General features: G+C 40.4%; 1 protein-coding gene across 3 annotated transcripts in view; it reads right to left on the reverse strand.

The window, feature by feature from the left end:
- The window catches only part of PTPRC (protein tyrosine phosphatase receptor type C), a 246,146-nt gene that overhangs the window by 27,346 nt on the left and 195,986 nt on the right, over positions 1 to 22,814 (reverse strand). For all 3 annotated transcript variants that reach the window (XM_029618223.1, XM_029618222.1, XM_029618221.1), the window contains 9 exons: positions 22,176 to 22,266; positions 21,998 to 22,074; positions 20,843 to 20,879; positions 20,617 to 20,714; positions 17,821 to 17,946; positions 16,838 to 16,995; positions 7,770 to 7,905; positions 5,582 to 5,731; positions 1,282 to 1,372 (listed from right to left, as the gene is read on the reverse strand). In XM_029618223.1, coding sequence (XP_029474083.1) covers positions 1,282 to 1,372; positions 5,582 to 5,731; positions 7,770 to 7,905; positions 16,838 to 16,995; positions 17,821 to 17,946; positions 20,617 to 20,714; positions 20,843 to 20,879; positions 21,998 to 22,074; positions 22,176 to 22,266 — 964 coding nt within the window. The remainder of the gene's footprint in view (positions 1 to 1,281; positions 1,373 to 5,581; positions 5,732 to 7,769; positions 7,906 to 16,837; positions 16,996 to 17,820; positions 17,947 to 20,616; positions 20,715 to 20,842; positions 20,880 to 21,997; positions 22,075 to 22,175; positions 22,267 to 22,814) is intronic.

Consider the following 22,814-nt stretch of genomic DNA (forward strand, 5'->3'; position numbering starts at 1 on the left):
AATTTCCTAATGCTCCAGCTTTTTCTTGATGGCTCAAAATCTAATTCTATTCTTTATGCAAAGCAATGGTGAAGATAGGTTCACCTGTTCACTCTTTCTGTAATGTCTCTAAAGGTGAACAAACACCGCTGGAGATCCTCTTAGGATTAAATTAAAGGGTTTCTCAATAGGTGTTTAGCGGGCCATCCCCTGCTTCCCCCCTAAAAACAAAATATCCTATAAAGGCCCTATTGGGCCGTGCACTCCTCATCCCCGAACTCCTTAAAATATTTCTTTCGTTATTTATTTAGTAAAAAGATTTCTAATCCGCGCATTCCATGGCAGTTTACAACACATACATAATCTAGTTTGTACAAAATAACAATACAAAACCAGTTAAGAACAAATAAATTAATTAAAAGGAATTAAATAAAAAAAAGCAATTAAATAAAATGTTACCATGACATCCCCTCCATCCAGGTGCTTCGCAAATTCTAAAATCAGGTTGCCCCCCTCCCTTTCCTCCCACCAACCCATCCACCTGAAAGAGATTACATTACTGCAGCGCCCTCACCCCCTTCCCACAACCCTCCTGATCCCTGTCGTCCCCGTCCCCCCTGTACCTTACATTTGATCGCCAGGAACAAGAGACCCCTTGCCCCGCTCCCGGCACCTCTGCGTTGCTTTAAGAGAGACAACTTTTCTTAGAGAAGTGCAGAGGCACCGGGAGTGGGGTGAAGGGTCCCTTGCTCCCGGCAATCAAATGAAAGGTATCAGGGGGGGGGGGGGGATTGGGAGGGTTGGGGCCCTGCAATAATGTAAACCCTTTCAGGTGGGTGTCTGGGAAGGGAGGGAGCAGTCTGAATTTAGAATTTCTGAAACACGGGATGGGGGGGTTAATAATTTAAGGATTTGGGGGCAAGTAAGAAATGACCCGATAGGATCTTTACAAGGTATTTTGGGAGGGATGGAGGGAGAGGATGGCCTGCTGGCCTATGAATTTTTGTTTTTCATTTTTGACAGTCCTACTTAGCCGGCTATCTTTAAAGATATCCGATTAAGTAGCACGTTATTTGGCCACACAAGGCCAGCTATAATTTAACTGGATAAGTGGCTTAAAATGCCATATTTGCCATTTAGACAGATAACTTGTGAGTTATCCATCTTAATGGCTTTTGAATATTGACCTTATATATGTACATACACACACACAATTGTTATGCTTATGTTCAGATTTTATGTAAAATTTGATATGATTACTGTAGTACATATTTCATGGAGGAAATCCATGCAGTCACTCACATGGAATTATGTTTGGATTCCTGTTTTTACTTTTATTGTCTTGGTGATTTCCAATGTTCTGTGATCGCCAGTTTCTGTAGGTAGGCAGTCTCTGAGCAAAGAATAGAAGGTATCATATTGTTATGCAAGTAGGATAGATTCCTAACTGACCTAGTGCATACAAAACACTAAATCTTTCTCTATAGAGATTTATTTTTAGCAGTTGCACATTTATTTCCACACAAGATAATCATGAAATGGTCTAGGAATATTTTTCAGCTGATAACAGCAAGAGAAACAAGGTTGATTGAGTCCTTATGCAGATCGATCCGGAAACTGATCCAGTCCTGGCTTTGCCTCATGGCATGGAGATACAATCCTATTTTTAATATGGAAATCAGGACTGCAACTTCATGAATGCAATGGGGCAAAAGCAGGAATGGCTTAGCTTCTTCTGGTGGAACTGGATGAGGTGGCCGCACTAACTCAAAGCATATATTTAGAGACGAGCCAAAAAATTGTGATCACTGTTTTCTAAAACTCTGACCACAATCCAAGAGTTACCTGGAGGGAAGAATTTATTGGATCACAATGGCTAATAATAATACATAGGAAACAAGGAGACTTTTTATTTTTCTCTTGATTTCCTTGATTCCGTCATCAGGATCAACCATCACAAACTGATAAGCTTTGACCAATGGGAAATTATGTATTATGTGTGCAGATATTATTACTCTAGCATTAAAGACTTACTTCTAAATGAACCATGAGGCATTGCTGCTGGTACTGGTTTATACCATAATGACAAATAATGGCTTTCTCAGCATTACCCAAATTTCCATGGACCAGAAAACCTAATTATATATTACAGTAAAATAGGAGCCCTATCATAGAAAATGCCCAAATGATAGGGCTGGTCTGATGACTCAATGGCAGGGCCCAGCACTATATTGTGGGAGGTTCCATGCCCAGTCCTGGCTTTCGAACCCCAAGCCAGCCAGGATTGGGAAGTCCCAACCATTACTTGATGGTGACACCAATTAGAACCAGGGCGCTTGCATGCCAAGCTGCGGATGAAATCACAGTCTGTGGCTCCCAGCCCAGGACCGTCACTGCAATAGCTGAGCTAGGGAAGATTATAGAACCTGGGCAAGTACTCGAGGCATGTGGGGCTGTTTCCAGAAGTAGCTGGTTCCAATTGAGCGGGAAGCCTGGAGGAGCAGGCGCAAACTGTCAAGTCAAAAATACAATTTGAAAAAAAGGAAGAAAGAAAATACCCGATTGGAGCTCTGCGCTTCTGGATCCTGATCATCACAATCCAAAATCAATGCAAGACCTCAGGATCCAGTGCTCTCAGTCCTTTCATAGCAAAGTTTGCTATGAAAGGACTGAGAGCACCATTCACCCAGGAGCACTGTTTTCACTGAGAATTCCTTCTAAATGTAAGTTTTAAATATACTTCTAAGTGCCTATTTTTTTTTTTTTTATTTGGTAAGGCTGACTCTGTGGTTACCTTTTTCCATTCTTGGATCTCCCTCTGTTTTACACTGGAGGCTTGTTCTGGCATTTTGTTATTGAGTATATTGAATTTCTCTGTTTTTTCCCACCATTGTGAAGGTAACATCACTACATCAGTACATCAGTGCGAAGAACATGTGAACTTTGTCTGGTGGATTTTGCACCAGTTTTCCAAGGGGAAAAATGTGCATTCTCTTACTTTGAAAATTATCCCAGGAAAGCTACCCACATTTCTAACTAATCATTTGTGCAGGTAGATTTCCCCCTCCCAAAATAAAACTACAAGTATACTTATGAAAATTCAAAAATATGCATGTAAAGGCAAGCCCCATCCCCACTCCCAGGAAGCATCTTCTGCATGTAAGTTTACCCCCACACAGAGGGAGCAATTTTTAGACAGCCCTTTTCCACGAGTAACGCAGCGCTTTACCTGCAGAAATGGCCTTAAAATTACCCTCAGTGTGTTTTAAACATGCATGGTTTATGTTTAGTTTTGAAAATGTTAAAGAAAATTTTAAAATATATATATATTAAAATTAATTCTTGCTTTAAAAAACAAACAAAAAAAAAAAACCCTAGGATCTCTGTGCTCCCAAAGGTTTTCTTTTTTTCTCCAGACTAAGCTCTATAGTCTGACAGTGTATCTGGAAATATAAAAGGAGCAGAGTCAATTTGAGTCTTTTGCAGGCTAGCAAGGAGCACAACAAGGAAATGTCCTAGCCCAGTTTCTATTGCTGTTACATTCAGTTAGCAAAGATATTGTTCTGTCATAAAGTGTAACATTGACTGGAGCTGGAGAAGGAGTACTTAGGTTTGATGCTCTATTTCTTAATCACCGGGGAATCATCCACTCGTTTCCAAAGTAGACCCTTTATTGTGGTCTCATTAGTGAGAAAAATTTGGAAGGTTCATTTTCTTCCCTGATGCTTCTGGTAGTTTATCACAATACACATAGGGGGCCGAGGCAATTAAAAAGCATGGAAAGCAGGTGCTGAAAAGTCAGCGCCCGCTTTCTTAACATGTGTACATGACGCCCGCAAGGGGAGCACCATGCTATACCCAAATTAGGGGGTCGCGCTAGCAAGGAGATGCTAGGGTCGCTTGCGCGACCTTAGCGCCTTTCTAACGCGACCCCGCCACAGCTGCCAGTTACGAAAACTGACACCGATAAACTCAGCATCGGTTTTACATGCGCTCAGCTATTGCCTGCTCCAGGCAGGCGTTAATATCTGAGAGCAAAATGTGCGTCTGAGATGCACACTTTTTTTTTTAATGCGTAGTGATAGCCTCAATCACGTGCGTTTGCTTGTGATGAGTGCTATTGATTCAATCCGCGTGGGACGCGCATTAAATAGGCGCTAATCCCCCTATTGCATTAGGAGGTGGATTAGTGCCTATTTAACCGCGTCTGAGTGCGGGTTATACAGTGCGCTCGGCTGAGCGCACTGTATTGCATCGGCCTGATAGAATATAGGATCTATTTATTAAGCCACAGTATATCCTGAGTACCACAGCTTAGAAATTCCCACAGCATTTTCCGCTCATTTATTAGCAAAGATAATTAAATCACAGTATTTGAAATAACGCTGTTGGCCACTCTAGTGTAAAGCCCTAAAGTAGCTTAGTGAACGACTTCCTACGGTTGAAAGTGCCTATCAAAATAATATGGGTTCCTTATGAAAATATTTGTAGCAGTTTTTTTGGAGACATATTTTGCTCTTTTCAGTATTTTACATTACTATTTGCTAATTTTCTATATTTACTTTTATTTCAGTTGAGGACAATTTGCTATCTACTTTTGAACATTGGGGTGGTGATATAAGGAGCATAATGCATTACTTTTTTGATTCCTGGTTAAAAGAGCAATTAGTAAAAATTATATTGCCCTGAAAGTTGCCTTGAAAGAAGTGAAACAAGGAATTTTGGATGAAGTCCTTGGAGAAACAGAGGTGATCAATTATTGTGCATCTGTATTATTGTGCCATTTTCACTTCTTAGTACAAACCATAAAATATTCTAAATAGCATTTCCTGTACCCTGGAAACGTAAGAAGATGAAGTAGGGTCTTAGCTGCAGACACTGGCAAAACCATGTGAGGGAAAGGGACTCTTTCGCATTTTATTTTTTATCGCCCCAAGCTTGTTAAAATTTGGAACATAGTCTGCTACCTTACATAGGACTTGTGCTTTTCAGACTGTTGCCCTGATGATATTTGGAGCAAATTAATTCAAATTAATTCAAAAGATGATCTATGTAGATGATAAAACAATTTGAGTCAATTGGAAGAAAGTGGATGAACCTTCGTTCTTTGACTGGCACATAACATGACTTTTCTACAATAAATACACTTCCCAGAGACTCTTGTTTGTCTTGAATACACTGTAAGCTCCATGGATCAGGGACTGTATCTTATGTGTATATGTATCGTATGATGTAGTGCCTTAGAAATGATAAATAGCAGTAGTAGGAGCAGAAAAAGCTTGGGAAAGGGTTGAGATAGACAGGTTGATGATGGATATGAAGGAAAATGATAACCAGAGTCTGATATGATACCATTTATTAGACATTTTTCCCAACAAAAGAGGTAATAGATATGTGTGTGTGTGTGTGTGTGTGTGTATGTGAATATGTTTTGTGTGCATGCTCAGGTGTGCATGTTTTGAGATGGGAGGAAGGGCATTTAAATGTGGTTAAAGGTAGCAGCTATTTCTTTTTACGTCATTGAACAAGTCAGCAGATTGCTAATGACTGAAAAATGATTATTATTAAGGGGATTGTAACAAAAGTAAGCTTCTCCGTTTACCTGGAATTCTGACTCCAGAGGCGATGGGTCAGTGGGAGGATCTCTCTTCTTCATGTTATTAAGGGCCATGTGCAGTTCCGATAAATTAACCTCAGTCTCCCCAAACTGATTGTATTCCACCAAAGCTTGATGAATCAAGATATACTGAGCCTAGGGTTCAAAATTAATTAGTAAGAGAGAGAGGCTGAGGCTTAGCATTGTTAAAGTCATTATTAGAAAGTGCTGATGTAATAGGAGGCGCCGGTGTCAAAACCGTGCGGGCAGCTGAAACCTCCACTGGGACTTTCCCCCGCAGATTTCCCACCAGTTTTTCCAAACCTTTGGAAAAATTCCCAGGGAAGAAGCACCTGCAGAGATTTGCACCTCCTTGGCTTGTGAATACACTTTCCAACCAAAACAGCGCATATACTTTTGAAACCATTGTTTTAACTCTGCCCATGGGAAAATGCTTCCACTAAATGCGGGTAGCAATAAGCATTTTGGCACAATGTGATTACTTTTACCCAAATACAGGCTGGGCAATTTTTTTTTTAAAGCCCGTTTACCTGGGTAAATTACTTCTAAAAATTGCCCACCCTACATGCTGATCTCTTAAAGGGCAATCAATTGTAAATAAGTCAAGATTATTATATGAAGTAGTTTATGTACAGTAAGCAATAGTGAGGGCATTAGTAAACAAAAAAAAAACCTAGAACAGATAACTTATCCGCCTAGAATTAGTCAGATAAGTTATCAGGGGTATCCAGTAGGATGAATGTCCTGCCGAACATCCTCGATTCAATTTATCCAGCTATACGCTGTGGGATAACTTTGTTACCTAATCGGCGATGTTTGAAAACTGTCTGTTAGGTTTCAAAGTTATCCAGGTACATGTAACCCGAATGGCTTTAGTCTTAACTGGCTCTGTTCGAAGGATACAGCAAGAAATACAAAAAAAGGTTAGCGGGCCTTCAGACCACACAAAACAGTTGAAATAAATACAGGCTAGTACCCAATCTCTCCCTCATCCCCCAATCCACCAAATGTAAAAAAATAATAAAATGAATCGGCAGTAGTACCCGGAGGGTGGCCCCCCCCCCCCCTTCTTACCCGACATAAATGCAAAAGTGGCTGAGCTCCCTCCTGCACCCCACTCGTCATCTCTAACATATCCCTAAACTCACCTTAGATTCCTCCCTAGACCCTCCCAAAACCCCATCAAGGAGCATGGCAACGTTTTACTTGTTTCCGACCACGTCCAGCGCTGCTCTGACAGTAACGCTGGGAGCAAGTAGAACTTTACCCCACTCCTTGATGGGATTTCCGAAGGGCCCTGGGGGTCCAAGGGGAGTCCAGGGTTATCTTAGAGAGGGGTAAAGGAGGGGGCTCATCCACTTTTGCATTTACATCAGTGAAGAATTGGTGGACCTGAGTTGGGGTGGTCCGGCTGCTTAAAAAAAAAAAAGAATAATTGCTGGGTTAAAGGGTAGAGGAGAAGACGACTGGGTGCCTGCCCACATTTCTTTAATCTGTTTTGCGGGGTGGGGGATACTTAACTGATTATATCCTTTGAATGTAGCTCATTAAGTTATCCTATAGCCATAACTGGAAAATGTTAGGCCTGATCCAATGATAGCTAAACCTAGCCAGATAGCACTGATATTCAGCGCCACACAGCTAAATTTAAACCCTGCCCCCGAAACTCCTAATTTTTATCCAGCTAAATTTTAGCCGGTCAGTGGGAAAGACTATTTAAACCCCAGATTTGTTTGGCTAAGTGCTTTAAAAGATCTACAGGTCCAAATAAAGAGGTTTTTGTATCATTACAGAAAACCTTGACATTATAAAGAATTAGCCATGATGACTAGATTAAACTGTATCAGTTTAACAGCTGATAGAAAGTCACTTTTCACTTATTCTCGAAAGGTTGGCACTGTGCAGCAATGAAACCAAAATGGCACATCTCCCAGTTAATGTGGTTTTGTGAATGTGCCCCTTGCAGATCTTTGCTTAAACAGCAAAAAAAAAAAAAAGAACAAAGAACAAAGAAAGAAGGTGTACTTTAAAGAAATGCCTGGGCATTAGCCTGAGTAAGTTCTTGGAACTGGGCTTTGAAATGGTTTGAAGCAAACTTTCCAGGCCTTACAGTTCTCCCTCTCATGAGCCTCAGACGGGGGAACGGTGCCGCAGCAACGCATTGAGAACTTACTTCTACTTGCACCATGAGGCAACGCTGCCGGCGCAGTTTCACAACGTAACCGTAGATGTCCATTCTGCCTTCAGCCTCCAGTCCTTCCATCATAGCATCAATACCAATGTAAGTTCCCGTGCGTCCAACACCGGCACTGAGAAAATGAAAAGGCAACATACCATCACTTTTTCTTATATAAAAAGATTCCAGTTCCCTCTAACCTTTGCACTCCTGCCTTTGAAATTAGGTACCAGCTGTTTGTCCAGTGTTTCTCAGCCGCAGGGATATGATTCACTTATTCTCCCCAAAGACTGCTGTTCTATGCTTAACATGACACACAATTCCATGGTAATTAGCAGACTTCCTGGTGTTGTGCTACGAAGGCAAGCTCCCATACACCAATGCACAAACAAATTGGAAGTTCTTTATTTTGTGATGCTTTCACCATACTAGAAGGGCCCATTTTCAGTAGTGCAAATGTATATACATACGGGTTTTGGGATTTTATTTTTACTATATATATTTTTTTGGCCTGGCAGCTTCCTCCTGCTATTTTCAGCTTCTAGATCAATCCAAACCAGGTTCTTTAGGATTAGGGGACCAGGAACCTTCATTTTAACCCCCTACCCAGCCTAGCCATTGCAGTGACATTCATTAGCCAGGGACCACAGACCGTGGCTCCCTCTAGACCCTGGTACATATGCACCATACACCTAGCCAGTGGATATTAGGGATGTGAATCGTGTGATCGATCGTCTTAACGATCGATTTTGGCTGAGGGGGGGGGGGGGGAAATCTGATCGTCATGGTTTTTTAGGTTAAAAAATCGTTTTATCGGGGGAGGGCGGGAAAACTGGCACACCAAAACAACCCTAAAACTCACCCCAACCCTTTGAAACAAATCCCCCACCCTCCCGAACCCCCGCAAAATGTTTTAAATTACTTGGGGTCTAGTGGGAGGTCCCGGCGCGATCTCCCGCTCTCGGGCCACGGCTGTGTTAATAGAAATGGCGCCCAAGCTGGCCAAAAGTCCCTGGGGGTCCAGCGGGGGTCTGGGAACGATCTCCTGCACTCGTGACGTCGGGTGCCAGGAACCAAAATGCCAAAATGGCGCCGGCGCTACCTTTGCCCTGTCACATGGTAAGGGCAAAGGGCCACCGGCGCCATTTCTATTAACGCAGCCATGGCCCGAGAGTGGGAGATCGTGCCGGGACCCCCCACTGGACCCCAGGTAATTAAAAACATTTTGGGGGGTTCGGGAGGGTGGGAGATTTGTTTTAAAGAGTCGGGGTGGGTTTTAGGGTTGTTTTGGTGTGCTGGTTTCCCCGCCCTCCTCCGATTTATGATTTTTTGACGATAAATCGGGGGAAATGCTATTGTATCACGGCTCTAACGATTTTTGATGATTTAAAATATATCTGACGATTGTTTTAAATCATCAAAAAACGATTCACATCCCTAGTGGATATCACTGTTGAGCAATGGATAATAATTCCTCCTCTCTGGGGACTGTGAACACTAATTATACGATTTCTCCCCTGCCCCAGCTAGCTCAGGGAATGGAAGACCTGACACAGGGATTGAACCCAGGTCTTACTCCTGGAAGCATGCAGTATTGCCACTGAGCTGGGCCATTAACATACTTCTAAGCACAAATTAACATGATTTATAAACATAAGGTAACCGCATACATTGTGTTTGACAATATATTTATTTATTTAGACATTTTATATACCGTCATTCCAAATGAAGATCACAAAGGTTTATAAAAGTAACATTTATAATTATAGATCAACACAAACAATAGCTTAACATGATCGGGAATAATTTTAAATTAACGGAGATGTTCTAGTACATTTTTCACTAAAGGTCTACGGTAAAGTTCTAGTTCATTTTCACTAAATGGTCTGGGACATTAGGCTGGAATTATGAGTTCTGTTTCAGTAATTTACATAGTATCATTGAGTTGTCATTGATACTTCTCGTTATTAATGTCTTTGTCATTATTATTGCAGATTCTGAATCCTGCAAATTTAAGTTAGGTTATACGCATTTTTGAATAACCATGTCTTTAGCTCACGTTTGAATCTCTTTCCTTCTGATATCAGTCATATTGTCTCAGGTAGAGAAATCCAAAGTTTTGGGCCCTCTATGGAAATCACAAAATCTCTTATTTGCGTCACATGTGTTTTCTGTATTGTAGGCACTGCCAACAGTCCTTTATTTTGCAATCTTAGAGTTCTCTGTGGCATGTATGGTTATAGTGACATGCCTATCAGCACCAGGGTTTTCAGAGTAGCTGATTTTAAATATTAATGTTAATACTTTGCAATATATTCATGATTGTACTGGCAGCTAATGTAGTGCTATCAGCGAGGGTGTGATGTGATCGACTTTCCTTGTTCCTATTAATAGTCTTGCTACGGCATTTTATAGTAATTTTTTTTATTAGACAATTAAGAAGTCCAAGTAATAGGGAGTTACAGTAGTCTAGGTTTGAGAAGATGAGCATTTGAAGGACCATACGGAAGTCTTCAAAAGTTAGTACATTTTTCAGTCTATGTAGTATGCACAGCTTTGCGTAGCCTGTATTAATTTATTTAAGTGCCTTTTCATTGTGAGGTCTTCATCTAACTGGATTCTTACTTGATCAGTAGGTGTGTTTTTAAAGTGACAGAGGTTTAACTATAGAGGAGTTTCTCCTTAACCAAATGATTTCAGGTTTTTTTGTGCTTAGTGTTAGAGTTGGGATAGTTCTTGCTGTATTGCCTTCAAGTATGTAAAGAGTGTCAAGGCTGTATTTTCAAATGTTTTGGCAAGTGGAATGTACAACAGAATGTCGTCGGCATATAAGAAAAAGGTGATTCCTTGTTCTGCCAGTGATTTGCACAGAGGAAGCATATAAATGTTGAATAGTGTTGCTAAGAGTGCTGATCCCTGGGGGACACCTGTATCAAAAGGGAAGGTGTCAGATATGTGGTTGCCCAATTTGGCTTGGAATGTCCTATTTGATAGGAAAGAAGTGAACCATTTGAGAATCCTACCGTCTATTCTGTTTTTTCTCAGCTGATGGCATAGTAAGGTATGGTCTACAATGTCGAAGGCTGCTGTAAGATCAATTAGAACCAGTATATAGGATTCATCAATGTCAAATCCCCATAGTATAGGGTCCATTAAAGAGATGAGTAAAGTCTCAGTTGAGCGATTTTTTTCTGAATCCGAATTGGTTTGTATACAGAATGTCATGGTCTTCTAGGTGGTTTTCCAGTTGAGATACCATTGCTTTTTCAAAGACTTTTGAGAGAAAAGACAAGTTGGATATTGGTCGATAATTGACCCAATCATCAATTCTATTTAATATTTACATGCTCCCCCTCTGCCACCTACTGTCTGGGCTAGGTATCATACACTACATATATGCTGACAACATTCAATTAATTCTACCGGTTGAAGAATCAATTGAAAAAACACTAAACTTTGCAATGTTATACCTAGACATAATTAAACAAATATTAAACCAAATGGAACTAGTAATCAACATTGAAAAAACAGAATTTATACATCTTGAACGAAAAAACATTGAAAGAATTCAAAATCCCATTCGACTTAAAAAATGACAAATCAATAGAATTAACTGATAAAGCTAGAAACTTAGGAGTAATTATAGACACGGAACTGAACCTTAAGCAACACATATCAATAAAAGCAAGAGAAGGCTACTCCAAACTAATGGTCCTTAGAAGACTAAAACCCTTATTAAATCAGGAACACTTTCGTACAGTACTACAAGCATTAATATTTGCCAGCATGGACTACTGTAATTCACTTTTCCTAGGATTACCATACACCACTATCAGACCATTGCAAATACTACAAAACTCGGCTGCCAGAATACTTACTGGTAAAGGCAGAAGAGATCATATCACCCAAACACTTGCAGATTTACACTGGCTCCCAGTAGAACAGAGAGTTCAATTTAAAACATTATGCACAGTTCATAAGCTAATAAATGACAAAAATTCTAACTGGCTAAACACCGCATTACGATTACATGTCCCTCAAAGAAATCTCAGATCGGCCAATAAAGCTCTGCTAACCATTCCCTCAGTCAAAACAGCAAAATTGACCCAAGTTAGAGAGAGAGCACTATCTTTGGCAGGACCATTACTATGGAACACATTACCACTGAAATTAAGACTAATGAAGGAATTAAAACTCTTCAAAAAAGGCTTAAAAACATGGCTCTTCAAAAAAGCATTTCACAATGAGGCAGCGGAATAACAACTCATACACAAAGCAGAAAGTCACCAAGAAAAAAAGCAGAATTGCTTATTTTTATTATCTCCTCACAATTAAGTATTAAATGAGAGACAGTTAATCGTTATTGGTAACCACACCCATTCCCCATTTAGAGTATATTATTGAACTATGTAACCGTATAATAATGGCACACCATGGATAATTTAGAAACCACATATTTGTGCCTATCTGTAAACCGTTGTGATGGTGCACTACTAAACGACGGTATAGAAAAGCTTTAAATAAATAAATAAATAAATACATAAATAAATAAATACCCATTTTTTAGGATTGGTTTTATCACAGCTTGTTTTGCACCATCTGGTACCAATCCTTCAGAGAGTGAGTGACTGATTATGGTTGTGATTGTTGGAATGATTACGCTGTATAATTGTTTTAAAGAACTTGTTAGAACTGGGTCATGCGGATAGATTGCGGGGTTCATTTTTTTTATGATTTGACTGATTTGAAGTTCAGATACTCTGTCGAATGCGGTCCATTTAGCCTGTTCATGTTTTTCTTCAGGTTCTTTTATTGGTTGGCTGGTGGAGAGTTGTATTTTTAACCTATTGATTTTATCTAATAAATAAGTAGCATACTCATTGCAGGCATTCTTTGAGAAGTAGTAGTTACTTGATATGGTGGAAGACGGATCCTTGATTAACGGGCGGATTTTAAAAGCCCTGCTCGCGTAAATCCGGGCGGATTTACGCGAGCAGGGCTTTTTAAAATCCCATTGATTTACGCCTCCGGGAGGCGTAAATCAATGGATAAAGGTGGGGGGGGTTTAGATAGGGCCGGGGGGGTGGGTTAGGTAGAGGAAGGGAGGGGAAGGTGAGGGGAGGGCGAAAGAGAGTTCCCTCCAAGGCCGCTCCGATTTCGGAGCGGCCTCGGAGGGAACGGAGGCAGGCTGCGCGGCTCGGCGCACACCGGCTGCCCAAAATCGGCAGCCTTGCGCACGCCGATACAGGATTTTAGAGGATATGCGCGGCTATGCGCGTATCTTATAAAATCCAGCGTACTTTTGTTTGTGCCTGCTGCGCAAACAAAAGTACGCAATCGCGCTTTTTAAAAAAATCTACCCCTAAGTGTTTAACGACTTCGAAGAGCAATTTGGAATTAAATATTACCCCATGAATCTATTTACCAGAGTAGTCATTTTTTGCTTTGTTGATTAGTGCACAGTATTTTATTAGGAGGGATCTGAATTTTCCTAGGGATTCTACAGTCAGGCAATGCCGCCATAGTTTCTCAGTTTTCTCAGGTACTGTTTAAAGCATCTTAGTTCGTCATTATACCAAGGCTTCTTTTGTTTTGCAGTGTTCTATTCTTTTTGGAATGTTCTTGACTGCATTGGGCTTAGATTTTAGGCTATTTCATTGACTATTATATCCCAAGAGTCAAAAGCAGAGGAGGCATTATCTTGATTACAATCAATTAGCTTATTTTGAATTGCTTCTGCATGTATATCTGATTTGATCTTTTTTCTGAAAGTGAAAGCTTGATTATTATTTAGAATTTTTTGCATTAGGTTGAGGAAGGTTATTTTCATTTTTATTAGTTGATGATCAGACCAGGGCAATGTAGTGTTGGAAGTATTGATAAGGCATTTAATGTGATTGGCAAATATTAGGTCTAGAATATGTCTTGCTTTATGAATGGGCTTAGAAACAAAATGTGACTATCCCATCACTTCCATTGTTTCTAAAAAGATTTCACAAGCTGTAGTTTTTGGTGTTCTATCTACATGTAAGTTAAAGTTTCCTACTATTAGGGTAGAGTCAGGTGATGGAAAATGTTTTAGTGAATAATTCGATTAGAGTTGAGCAGTCTGTTTGAAGTATTCCTGGTGGGCAATAAACCATTCCTGTTTAGTTGTGGTTATTTCAGAATTACCACCTCATAGGGTGAGTTAATCTCTACTTTGTACAGTATAAGTTCTTTCTTTACTGATTATTAATAAACCCCCACCTATTTGTTCAGGACTTGGGAAGTGAAAGACATAGTTTTAATGTGCAATTTGATTTAAGAGCACATTACCTTTGTCATTCAGCCAGGTTTCAGAAATGCAGAAAATGGTTGGATTTAAATCCTCTGGTAGGTTGTTTATCAGTGGGATTTTTTTTTATTGAGACTGAACATTCAATAATAGCAGAGAAAACATTAGATAGAAAGAGATAACAGGAGAGTTGTTACTTATTATAGGAAGGACCAGCTTTGTGTTCTCTCTTTGCTTGTTACTTGGGATTTTCCTTAGGTTTCTGTATAGTCCTTATCCTAGAATGGTCTCAATCAAGTGAGTCTGCTCCATTGTTATTGGCGTGTGGTTGGTAAGAAAGTAAATGACCACTTTGGGCTTCACTTACGGCACGCACGAAGGGGCACACAAAGGGGCAAGCTCCTTTGTTGTGCTCCTTCATGAGCACGTCAAGGGTATGTGCCTGCCAGTGCATATGCCTCCGGTGTTGCCGCTGGGATCTCCTACTTTCAGCGGTGGTGGTGGCAAAAGGGCAGACGGTGGGCGTTCGCAGGCCGGCTGGGCTGGCTTCTACTTCCTCCCTTTGGAAGAGGGAAAGGAGTGCCCCCTCCACACCAGTTCCAATGGCGCCTCTCGCCACTCCGGTGGGGAGCCCAGGTCTTCAGAGCTCTGGTGGCACTCTGTCCGCAGTATTGCCACCAGGATCTCCTACTTTAGGTGGTGGTGGTGGGCGGGCAAAGGGGTTGGTATACAGCTAAATATATCACATCACCCATTTCAAAACTATGAAATAAAGCTATGCATGTTATCAGCAGGCCAATTCTATGTGCAGATTGATAATGCCCCAAAAATGCCATCCCATCCTCTCCAGAATGCCTCTTATGCATCCAAAGTAATGCACATTATGAATTTGTACAAGAGGGTTCCTTTCAAATCACTCCGAGCAGCCCCATATATGCACATATATGGCTGCACAGATGTCTTATGAAAGTATTTTATAACCCGCACATATCAGATATATGCATATCATAAAATATGTTTATGGCTACCCGACAAAATAGCTGCAGATATTTATTTACGCACGAATACATGCAATGCATTGAAAATGAGTATGTCAATGCATTGAACACATACTTTTTCTACCAATTTTAAAACTATACATGTGTATATTTTGCATTAGAATAAAGTAGGACTTGCTTGCATCAAAAATGTTTTTCGACCCTAAGTCATTATATTTTAAAACATATGCACATAATTGAAATTACCAGTCTTACCAATTACTTCACCAGTTCACCCAGTCCTTCTCCAGATCAAGACTCTCCTGGTTCTTCAGCCTGAACTGCTCCCAGTTCATCCAGACCTCCCACCCCCAGTCAATAATAGGGGTGTGCATTCGTTTTGAACGCATATGTAAAACGCAACTTATATTTTTAAAAGAGAAAAAAAAGGTTTCATGCGCAACGCATCGCGACTTCCAACTTATTCAACATAGCTATGTTGAATACGTTGAACCTAAATAAACACTTAAACCCCCCACCCTCCTGACCCCCCCAAGACTTACCAAAACTCCCTGGTGGTCCAGCGGGGAGTCAGGAAACCATCCCTGCATTCCTTTGCGATTTCCTCACGGCGCCGATAGCCTGTGTCACAGGGGCTGCCCGTGCCATTGGTCAGCCCCTGTCACATGGTCACGGCGCCATCTTGTGCTTCTACCACGTGACAGGTAGGTCATGTGGCAGGAGGTCGCTCCGGGACCCCCGCTGGACCGAACCGGAACTTTTGGCCAGCTTGGGGGGGCCTCCTGACCCCCCCAAGCTGGCCAAAAGTTCCGGTTGGGTCCAGCGGGGGTCCCGGAGCGACCTCCTGCCACATGACCTACCTGTCACGTGGTAGAAGCACAAGATGGCGCCGTGACCATGTGACAGGGGCTGACCAATGGCAGGGGCAGCCCCTGTGACACAGGCTATCGGCGCCGTGAGGAAATCGCAAAGGAGTGCAGGGATGGCTTCCTGACTCCCCGCTGGACCACCAGGGAGTTTTGGTAAGTCTTGGGGGGGGGATTAAGGAGGGTGGGGGGGTTTCAATTTTTATTTAGGGAACCAGGAAATGTATGGACAGATCCACAACTTATGGATTTCTCCATACTTTCATATTGAACGGAATCGACCCTCACCTTCAACGTTTCACCGAAAACTTTTTGCCTGCACATCCCTAGTCAATAGTACACAATAAACAAGTCTGATATCAATTATGCAAGATAATTAGCAGGTGTAAAATTAAGCAAGCAAGTTGCCAAATGAATGCTTGGAAGTCTCTAATAAAATAACAACTTATGTGTGTAACTGTTACCCCACCCTGGAACACCCCTATACCATATATCTGTGCACAAAACCAAATGTATGAGTGTACTTTTGATGTTTAGAAAACAGCAATTATGCAAGTACAAGCTACTTATGTGGATATATGCTAATTGTACGTGCATAAGTGCTTTGAAAATTTACTCCATAGTTGGAGGTGTACATTAAGGAAAACTATACATGCAGTTCCTTAGTTTACATGTGTAGGTCCAGAATAAAAGCTTTTCAAAATATATTCCATATTTGTTCAGATTATTATTGATCTAGAGTATTAAGGTGGAATTGGGTTGCGTATGTATTCAACATTTTTCTCCATAAAAACAAAATGGAAAAACCTCTAATACTCCAGGTGTTTGGATTTTTTTTTTCTTTTAAACAGCACATAATGTAATAAGGGAACTGTTTTTTAAAGAAAAAAAAATATTGCTTTATTCCTTTGTTTCTATATTTACCTGCAGTGGACAAGAATTGGGCCAGAAAAGAAATTGCTGAAAGCATTGACTCTGCGACGCAGTTTGAGAAGAAGGTGTGGATCATCAGGCACTCCGTGGTCCGGCCAGCCGACAAACTGGATGTGAGTCACGTCTCTCCCAGCGGTTCTTTCCTTTGTCTGTACAATGCAGAGGTTTTTTATCAGAGCTATCAGTTTTTCATGGAAACATCAACGTCAAAGCAAAGCGTACAGGATGAATTAAATGTACAAACTGAATGTATAATAAAAGTAGTTTGAAAAGCCTCCAAACAAACTAGGACTCTGATATAGATGAGTTAGTTTGGGAAGCAGACGTACAGGCCATTTTACTTATGCTTTTGGATTTTGTAAACCTTTTTAAATTGTTTCCATTGGTAATGGTGACATGGTAAGTGAGGTCGATATAATACATTACTACAGAGCTATGTAAAACAATGTAATGAGATCACGTTTTTTTGTTTGAGAATGGAATGAAGAGGTGTTTTAAGGCTTGATTCATTTTCTCTCTTTCTGTGTCTATGGGAGAAGAACTTGATGAATGAGGCTTCCTAGCTAGCTATCTTAACTGATGCAAGGTCAAGCAAGGAAAATACTGGCTTGCTGGTTCCCAGTGTTCAGAACAGAGGCAATTCTTTCACCTATGCATAGTATAAAAAGAAGGTAAAAGCAGGTTGACTCTGTCTCCCATATAGCCAGCAGACTTGGTTCATCTTGGAAATAAATTTTAAGTTTAATAAAATTTGGAATGCCGCTGTTCCTGCAAATAAAATCATAGCAATTTACAATAAAATCAAAAATCATCCTAGAACATGCATCAGGATTTGGGGGAAGACTTCCCTGCTTGACACCTGTTGGCCAACAGTATTATTGAAGGGCTTAACCCATTGTTGTCTTTATCTGGCACATCTAGCATGAGAAAGTATGAATAAGTGGGTGCTGTGAGCCTGTAACCGGTCAACTTACATTGGTAATGTGCAGTTTTCGAACTATGTAATTAGGGCACTTCTTCTCTTCATTTGTTTTCAACTCAATATCTCCATAACTCTTTTTGCCATACTCAACCGTGGGCCAGTATTCTGCACATTTGTTCTACAAAAAAGGAATAATGAGTTGGCTGCATATCTTAGTGTCACTGGACAGATCACTGTCATAGATCACAAACACAATATTTGCTTGAATAAAACTATTTCATGCTAAACCAAAATCTGAAATATGGAAGCTAGTTCATATGAGGTCTGACAATTAAGTTCATGAACTCATCCTAGAAAAAGTGCTACATACCTCATTGCTGAATATCATTATGGTCACCTTCTAAGTACTTCCCTTGGGAAGCTATGCACCAATGCCAACGCCTAGTCCACCCTTCAAAGAAATTTTGGAACTCTTTTTCTGGAATTGCCATCAGAGCTGTTGTCGTATTACCCTTGATGTCTTGAATGTCATCAAAATGTCTTCCTTTCAATATTTCCTTTATCTTCAGATAAAGAAAAAAGTTATTGGGGGCCAGATCAGGTGAGTAGGGAGGGTATTCCAATACAGTTATTTGTTTACTAGCTAAAGTCTCCCTCACAGACAGTGCTGTGTGAGCTGGTGCATTGTCGTGATGCAAGAGCCATGAGTTGTTGGCGAAAAGTTCAGGTCTTTTTCGTCTAACTTTTTCACACAGCCTTTTCAGCACTTCCAAATAGTAAACTTGGTTAGCTGTTTGTCCAGTTGGTACAAATTCATAATGAATAATCCCTCCGATATCACAAAAGGTTAGCAACATCACTTTGGCTCTTGATTTGGACTGACGGAAGGTTTTTGGTCACGGAGAATTGGCTGACTTCCTTTGTGCACTTTGACACTTTGTTCTGGTACATCCATGTTTCAATACCAGTGATAACACGGCCCAAAACATTGTCTTACTTCTCCAAAAGGTCTTGTCAAATTTCGACTCCTTTGTTTTTTTGTTCATCGGTGAGCAACTTTGGAACCATTTTTGCACACACCTTTCTCATGCCCAGATTTTCGGTTAAGATTTTCCTGTTTATCGATGTTTACTTGGTCTGCTATGCTTCTCACAGTCAGCCGACAATTTTGACGAACAATTTTGATGAACTTTTGTAATGTTTTCATCAGTTCTGCTCGTTATTGGCTGCCCTAATCGCTCTTCATCAGTGACGCTTTCTCTCCCCTCAGAAAGACGTTTAATCCATTTGTACATTGCTGTTTTCTTCATGGCATTATCCCCATAAACTTGGACTAACATGTCCCTGATTTCACTTCTATTCTTTCCAATTTTAACAAGAAATTTGATGTTTGTTCGTTGCTCTAATTTAAGCTCCGACATTTTCATGACAGTACATAAAAACATGTAGCAACAATAATGAACACCACTCAATGAGACAGCACCACACATCAACATGAACACAGCTGTGAGACACTGATATATCAAGGTTATGAAACCTTACCGAGCTGTTTGTACAGTGCTGTCAACGTAAGCGCATGGTGGCAAGTTTGCAAACTTAATTGTCAAACCTCATATATTCTTCAATGTCCTGCTATAATGGACTAAAATGAAAAACAGGCAAAACCTTTGCATTTCTATTGACATAGAATATAGAGGTGAATCTTAAGACCCGCACATGCACATGTGCGCAAGTTTGCCGGCACACACACATGGACGCAGCGATTTTATAACATAAGCGCATATATGCGTGTATACGTGCATGTGTTATAAAATCAGCTATACACGCATACATGTGTGCGTGATTTTATACTGACGCATGCACGAGCATGTAAATGCTGCCTTAAGCACATAAGTGTGGGGAATTTTAGTAGTTACGCATGCCGACACAATAGCCTTTTCCAAGTTCACTACCAGTTCGCCCCAGTAAAGAAGAGGACTTCCTAATCCCCCTAGCTAACTTGCCTCTCTTTTACCCTATTAGTCTTGACCCTTAAAACCCCATAGACTAACCTATATTTTTTTGTTACATGACTTACATGCCATCCATAGCAGAAGTAAAGTTATGCGGCAGGTGACCCAGGTGTGCGCTTGTGTACATAAATACTTACAGGCTGACTTATTTTTAAAGGCTCGGCCTGCTCATGACCTGCTCATGCCCCGCCCATTTTTTTTTATTTTTAAAATTTGTGCGCATAGTGGGAGATATGCATGTACCCGCTCAGGGTTTTAAAATCTGTGTGGCAAGTGCCGCACCGAGTCAAGTCACCTTTTATCTCCTAGCTTTGGCGTGTATAGGAGTTTTAAAATCAACCAGTTAATGAGAACATTTTAGATGAACAGGTGGAAAAGGCAAAATTCACTTGTATGTTTGCTGAACCTTTACAAATTGCTACAGAATATTTTCACCCTGAAAGAGAAATGGCAAACCACTAGTTTTCACAGTTAGGGGCTTATGCAATAAACTAATATGTATAGTAAGATCCTCCTGTGCATGGTATGTTAAACATGCTATGACGTAATGTCTTATGTATGTTAAAGTGGTCCAGAATGAAGTTAGTGTGAGCATGCTAATATTCACCCTATGGGGCCTGTGCAATCAAGTTCACACTAAAATAATTAGCTTGTGAGTAGGTAAAAATTGAATATGCATATTAAAATGCCATTTAACAAAAGATAAAATAGCATTTAGTGTGTGTACAGGAAAAATATCCCTGATAGTGCAGCCATGTATCATCACGCATGCGTCCCCTGATGCATTAAAATTACTTGTATAGTGTGTGTAACAAATAAGTTTAACTGCCCCTCACTCTGTTTCCCTCCTCACAGCGCGTCACCATGACAATTATTGTTGCCTTCTGTTCCCAGATCATTTTCCAGAAATCATCCACAGTCTCATCCTTGGGGCCTTTTTAGGGGAAAAGAATTGAGAGGTAAGAATATTTTAATTTTTTCTTTATTTCTATTCAACAAGAGATCTTCAATAGCTACAAAAAATAAAGGCTGACGCAAGAAGAGCAAGATAGTGATTCCTACCTTGTGCAGCAATGTATTTTCTTAGTTCTTTGAATCCCTGTTCAAAAAAAATGTACATTATTCATAACTAAATACTGAACAATTGAGCTTTGTGGTATGATAAGGATACAGGTAACATGCATTAATTAATTAGTTACAGTTTTTGACTGCATGAAATGTTAAGAGATGAGGTCAAGTGAGTGAAGTGCTGTAATACTATTACTATAGGCCAGAGGTCCTCAACTCAGTCTTAGAGGCACACCTAATTGGTCTGGTTTTCAGAATATCCATAATGATTATGTATGAGGCTCATTTGCATACATTTGTGAATATCCTGAAATCCAGGCAGGTTAGATGTGCATTCAGGATGGTGTTGAGAACTGCTGTGGGCTATGGCACTAGACAATGCAAGCAACACATCTTTGAAGGAAGTAGGAGCAGAGAAATTGGCCAGTTCTGCGCCAATCTCTGTGGCAGCATATGCATATTCCAGATGCAGGCACAATGCCATAACAAAAAATATTAATATGTGTATCTAAATGTACATCTGTAGATTTATAAAACCCTGCTAGAGTTATCAGAATGAAGTAAGCTAGTAATCTGGTGATAATGACCAAGTCCACAGTAAACATCAGTCTCTTAAAAAAAAAATCTGCTCATCTTCATATAAATCCCTCCCATTTCCTTTAAATACATGAGGAGTATCAGGGCAATGTGCAGAGAGACTGAGCCAGGTAAATTGGATTGGCTGAAAATTGCCTTCTTCAAGGACTTATGGGTTTCACAACATGCACACTTTTCCCTGCATTATAAAAAGAGACTTTGGTTTTGGCATGCTTAGGAGGAAAATAGTAGGTGTATGTGCTATTTTCCAAGGTCCGTGTGCTATTTTTCCTCCTACCTTTTTTTTTCTTTTGCAGGCAGCTGAAATAAGTAAAATAGTGCATGTACCAGAGAAAATGTCTTGCAAATGGGCTGCTTTCCTCCCCCAACCGAAGCATGCCTCTGTGAACGCCTCTTCCCAGTCCAGCTAAAAGTACGCGTGCTGCAGAAGACAGCATTTACTTTCAGCCGGCCAGAGCCAGGTGAACGGCTTTGGAAATTGCCCCACCCCCACCCTTATTAGACATGCGTTTATCTGTATGTGAAAATGTTACTGACCAAATAACCACTTACGTCAATATAGCTCGCATTGATATAATCTGACCCAGGCTCTCCACTTATGTCGGACAGTGTAACACGGTTATAATCATCTGTGAAAATGCAAATAGATTGCAAAACAATCATTGATATCAGGGCCTAAATGTGGGTGAACTGGTGTCTAAGCACAAATGGAGACAGACGTAGTACTTACAAGGGAGAATGTCAACATAGCGGTTTTTATTCTGGTTCTGAGATTTGCGAGCTTCCTTGATGTTGAGTTTCCTAAACACCCTTGGGATACTCTGAAATATTCAAAGATCATTTTATTTGACAAACCATATATATGTATATAATTTCCAACTATACCTCCAAAACATCGCCTCAAATGTTGCTTTCCCATACAGTCAAAAGTACTTGGTGTTATGAAAGTGCACATGTACTTTCTGCCTGCAAAAAATCCACTTAGCTGGATATGGCTGATTTAGACAGGTTAACTATTTTTATCTGCTAAAATGTGCCCAAGCATTGAAAATTTACCCAATTCCATGTTGAATAAAGTCTAACTGAAAATAGTATTTATTATTTAACTCATGCCTTTTCATTTGCAGCCCAAGCTGACTGACATTCAATACATTAGGTATTTCTCTATCCCTAGAAGAGTTTCAATCTTACGGATCTATTTACTAAGCCATGGTATTTTTTGAGATGGAAAACTGCCACTGGATGGACTAAACAGCCCAGTAAGTCCCACAGCATTTTTTCTGGAAATAAAATACCACTGGCAAAAATTCCATGGCTTAGGTGATGGCAGCCCCACAGCCAGGAGCTGCCATCATTTAAAAGGCCCAAG

The sequence above is a fragment of the Rhinatrema bivittatum genome, chromosome 10 (genome assembly GCF_901001135.1).
Source record: "Rhinatrema bivittatum chromosome 10, aRhiBiv1.1, whole genome shotgun sequence".
NCBI lineage: Eukaryota > Metazoa > Chordata > Amphibia > Gymnophiona > Rhinatrematidae > Rhinatrema > Rhinatrema bivittatum.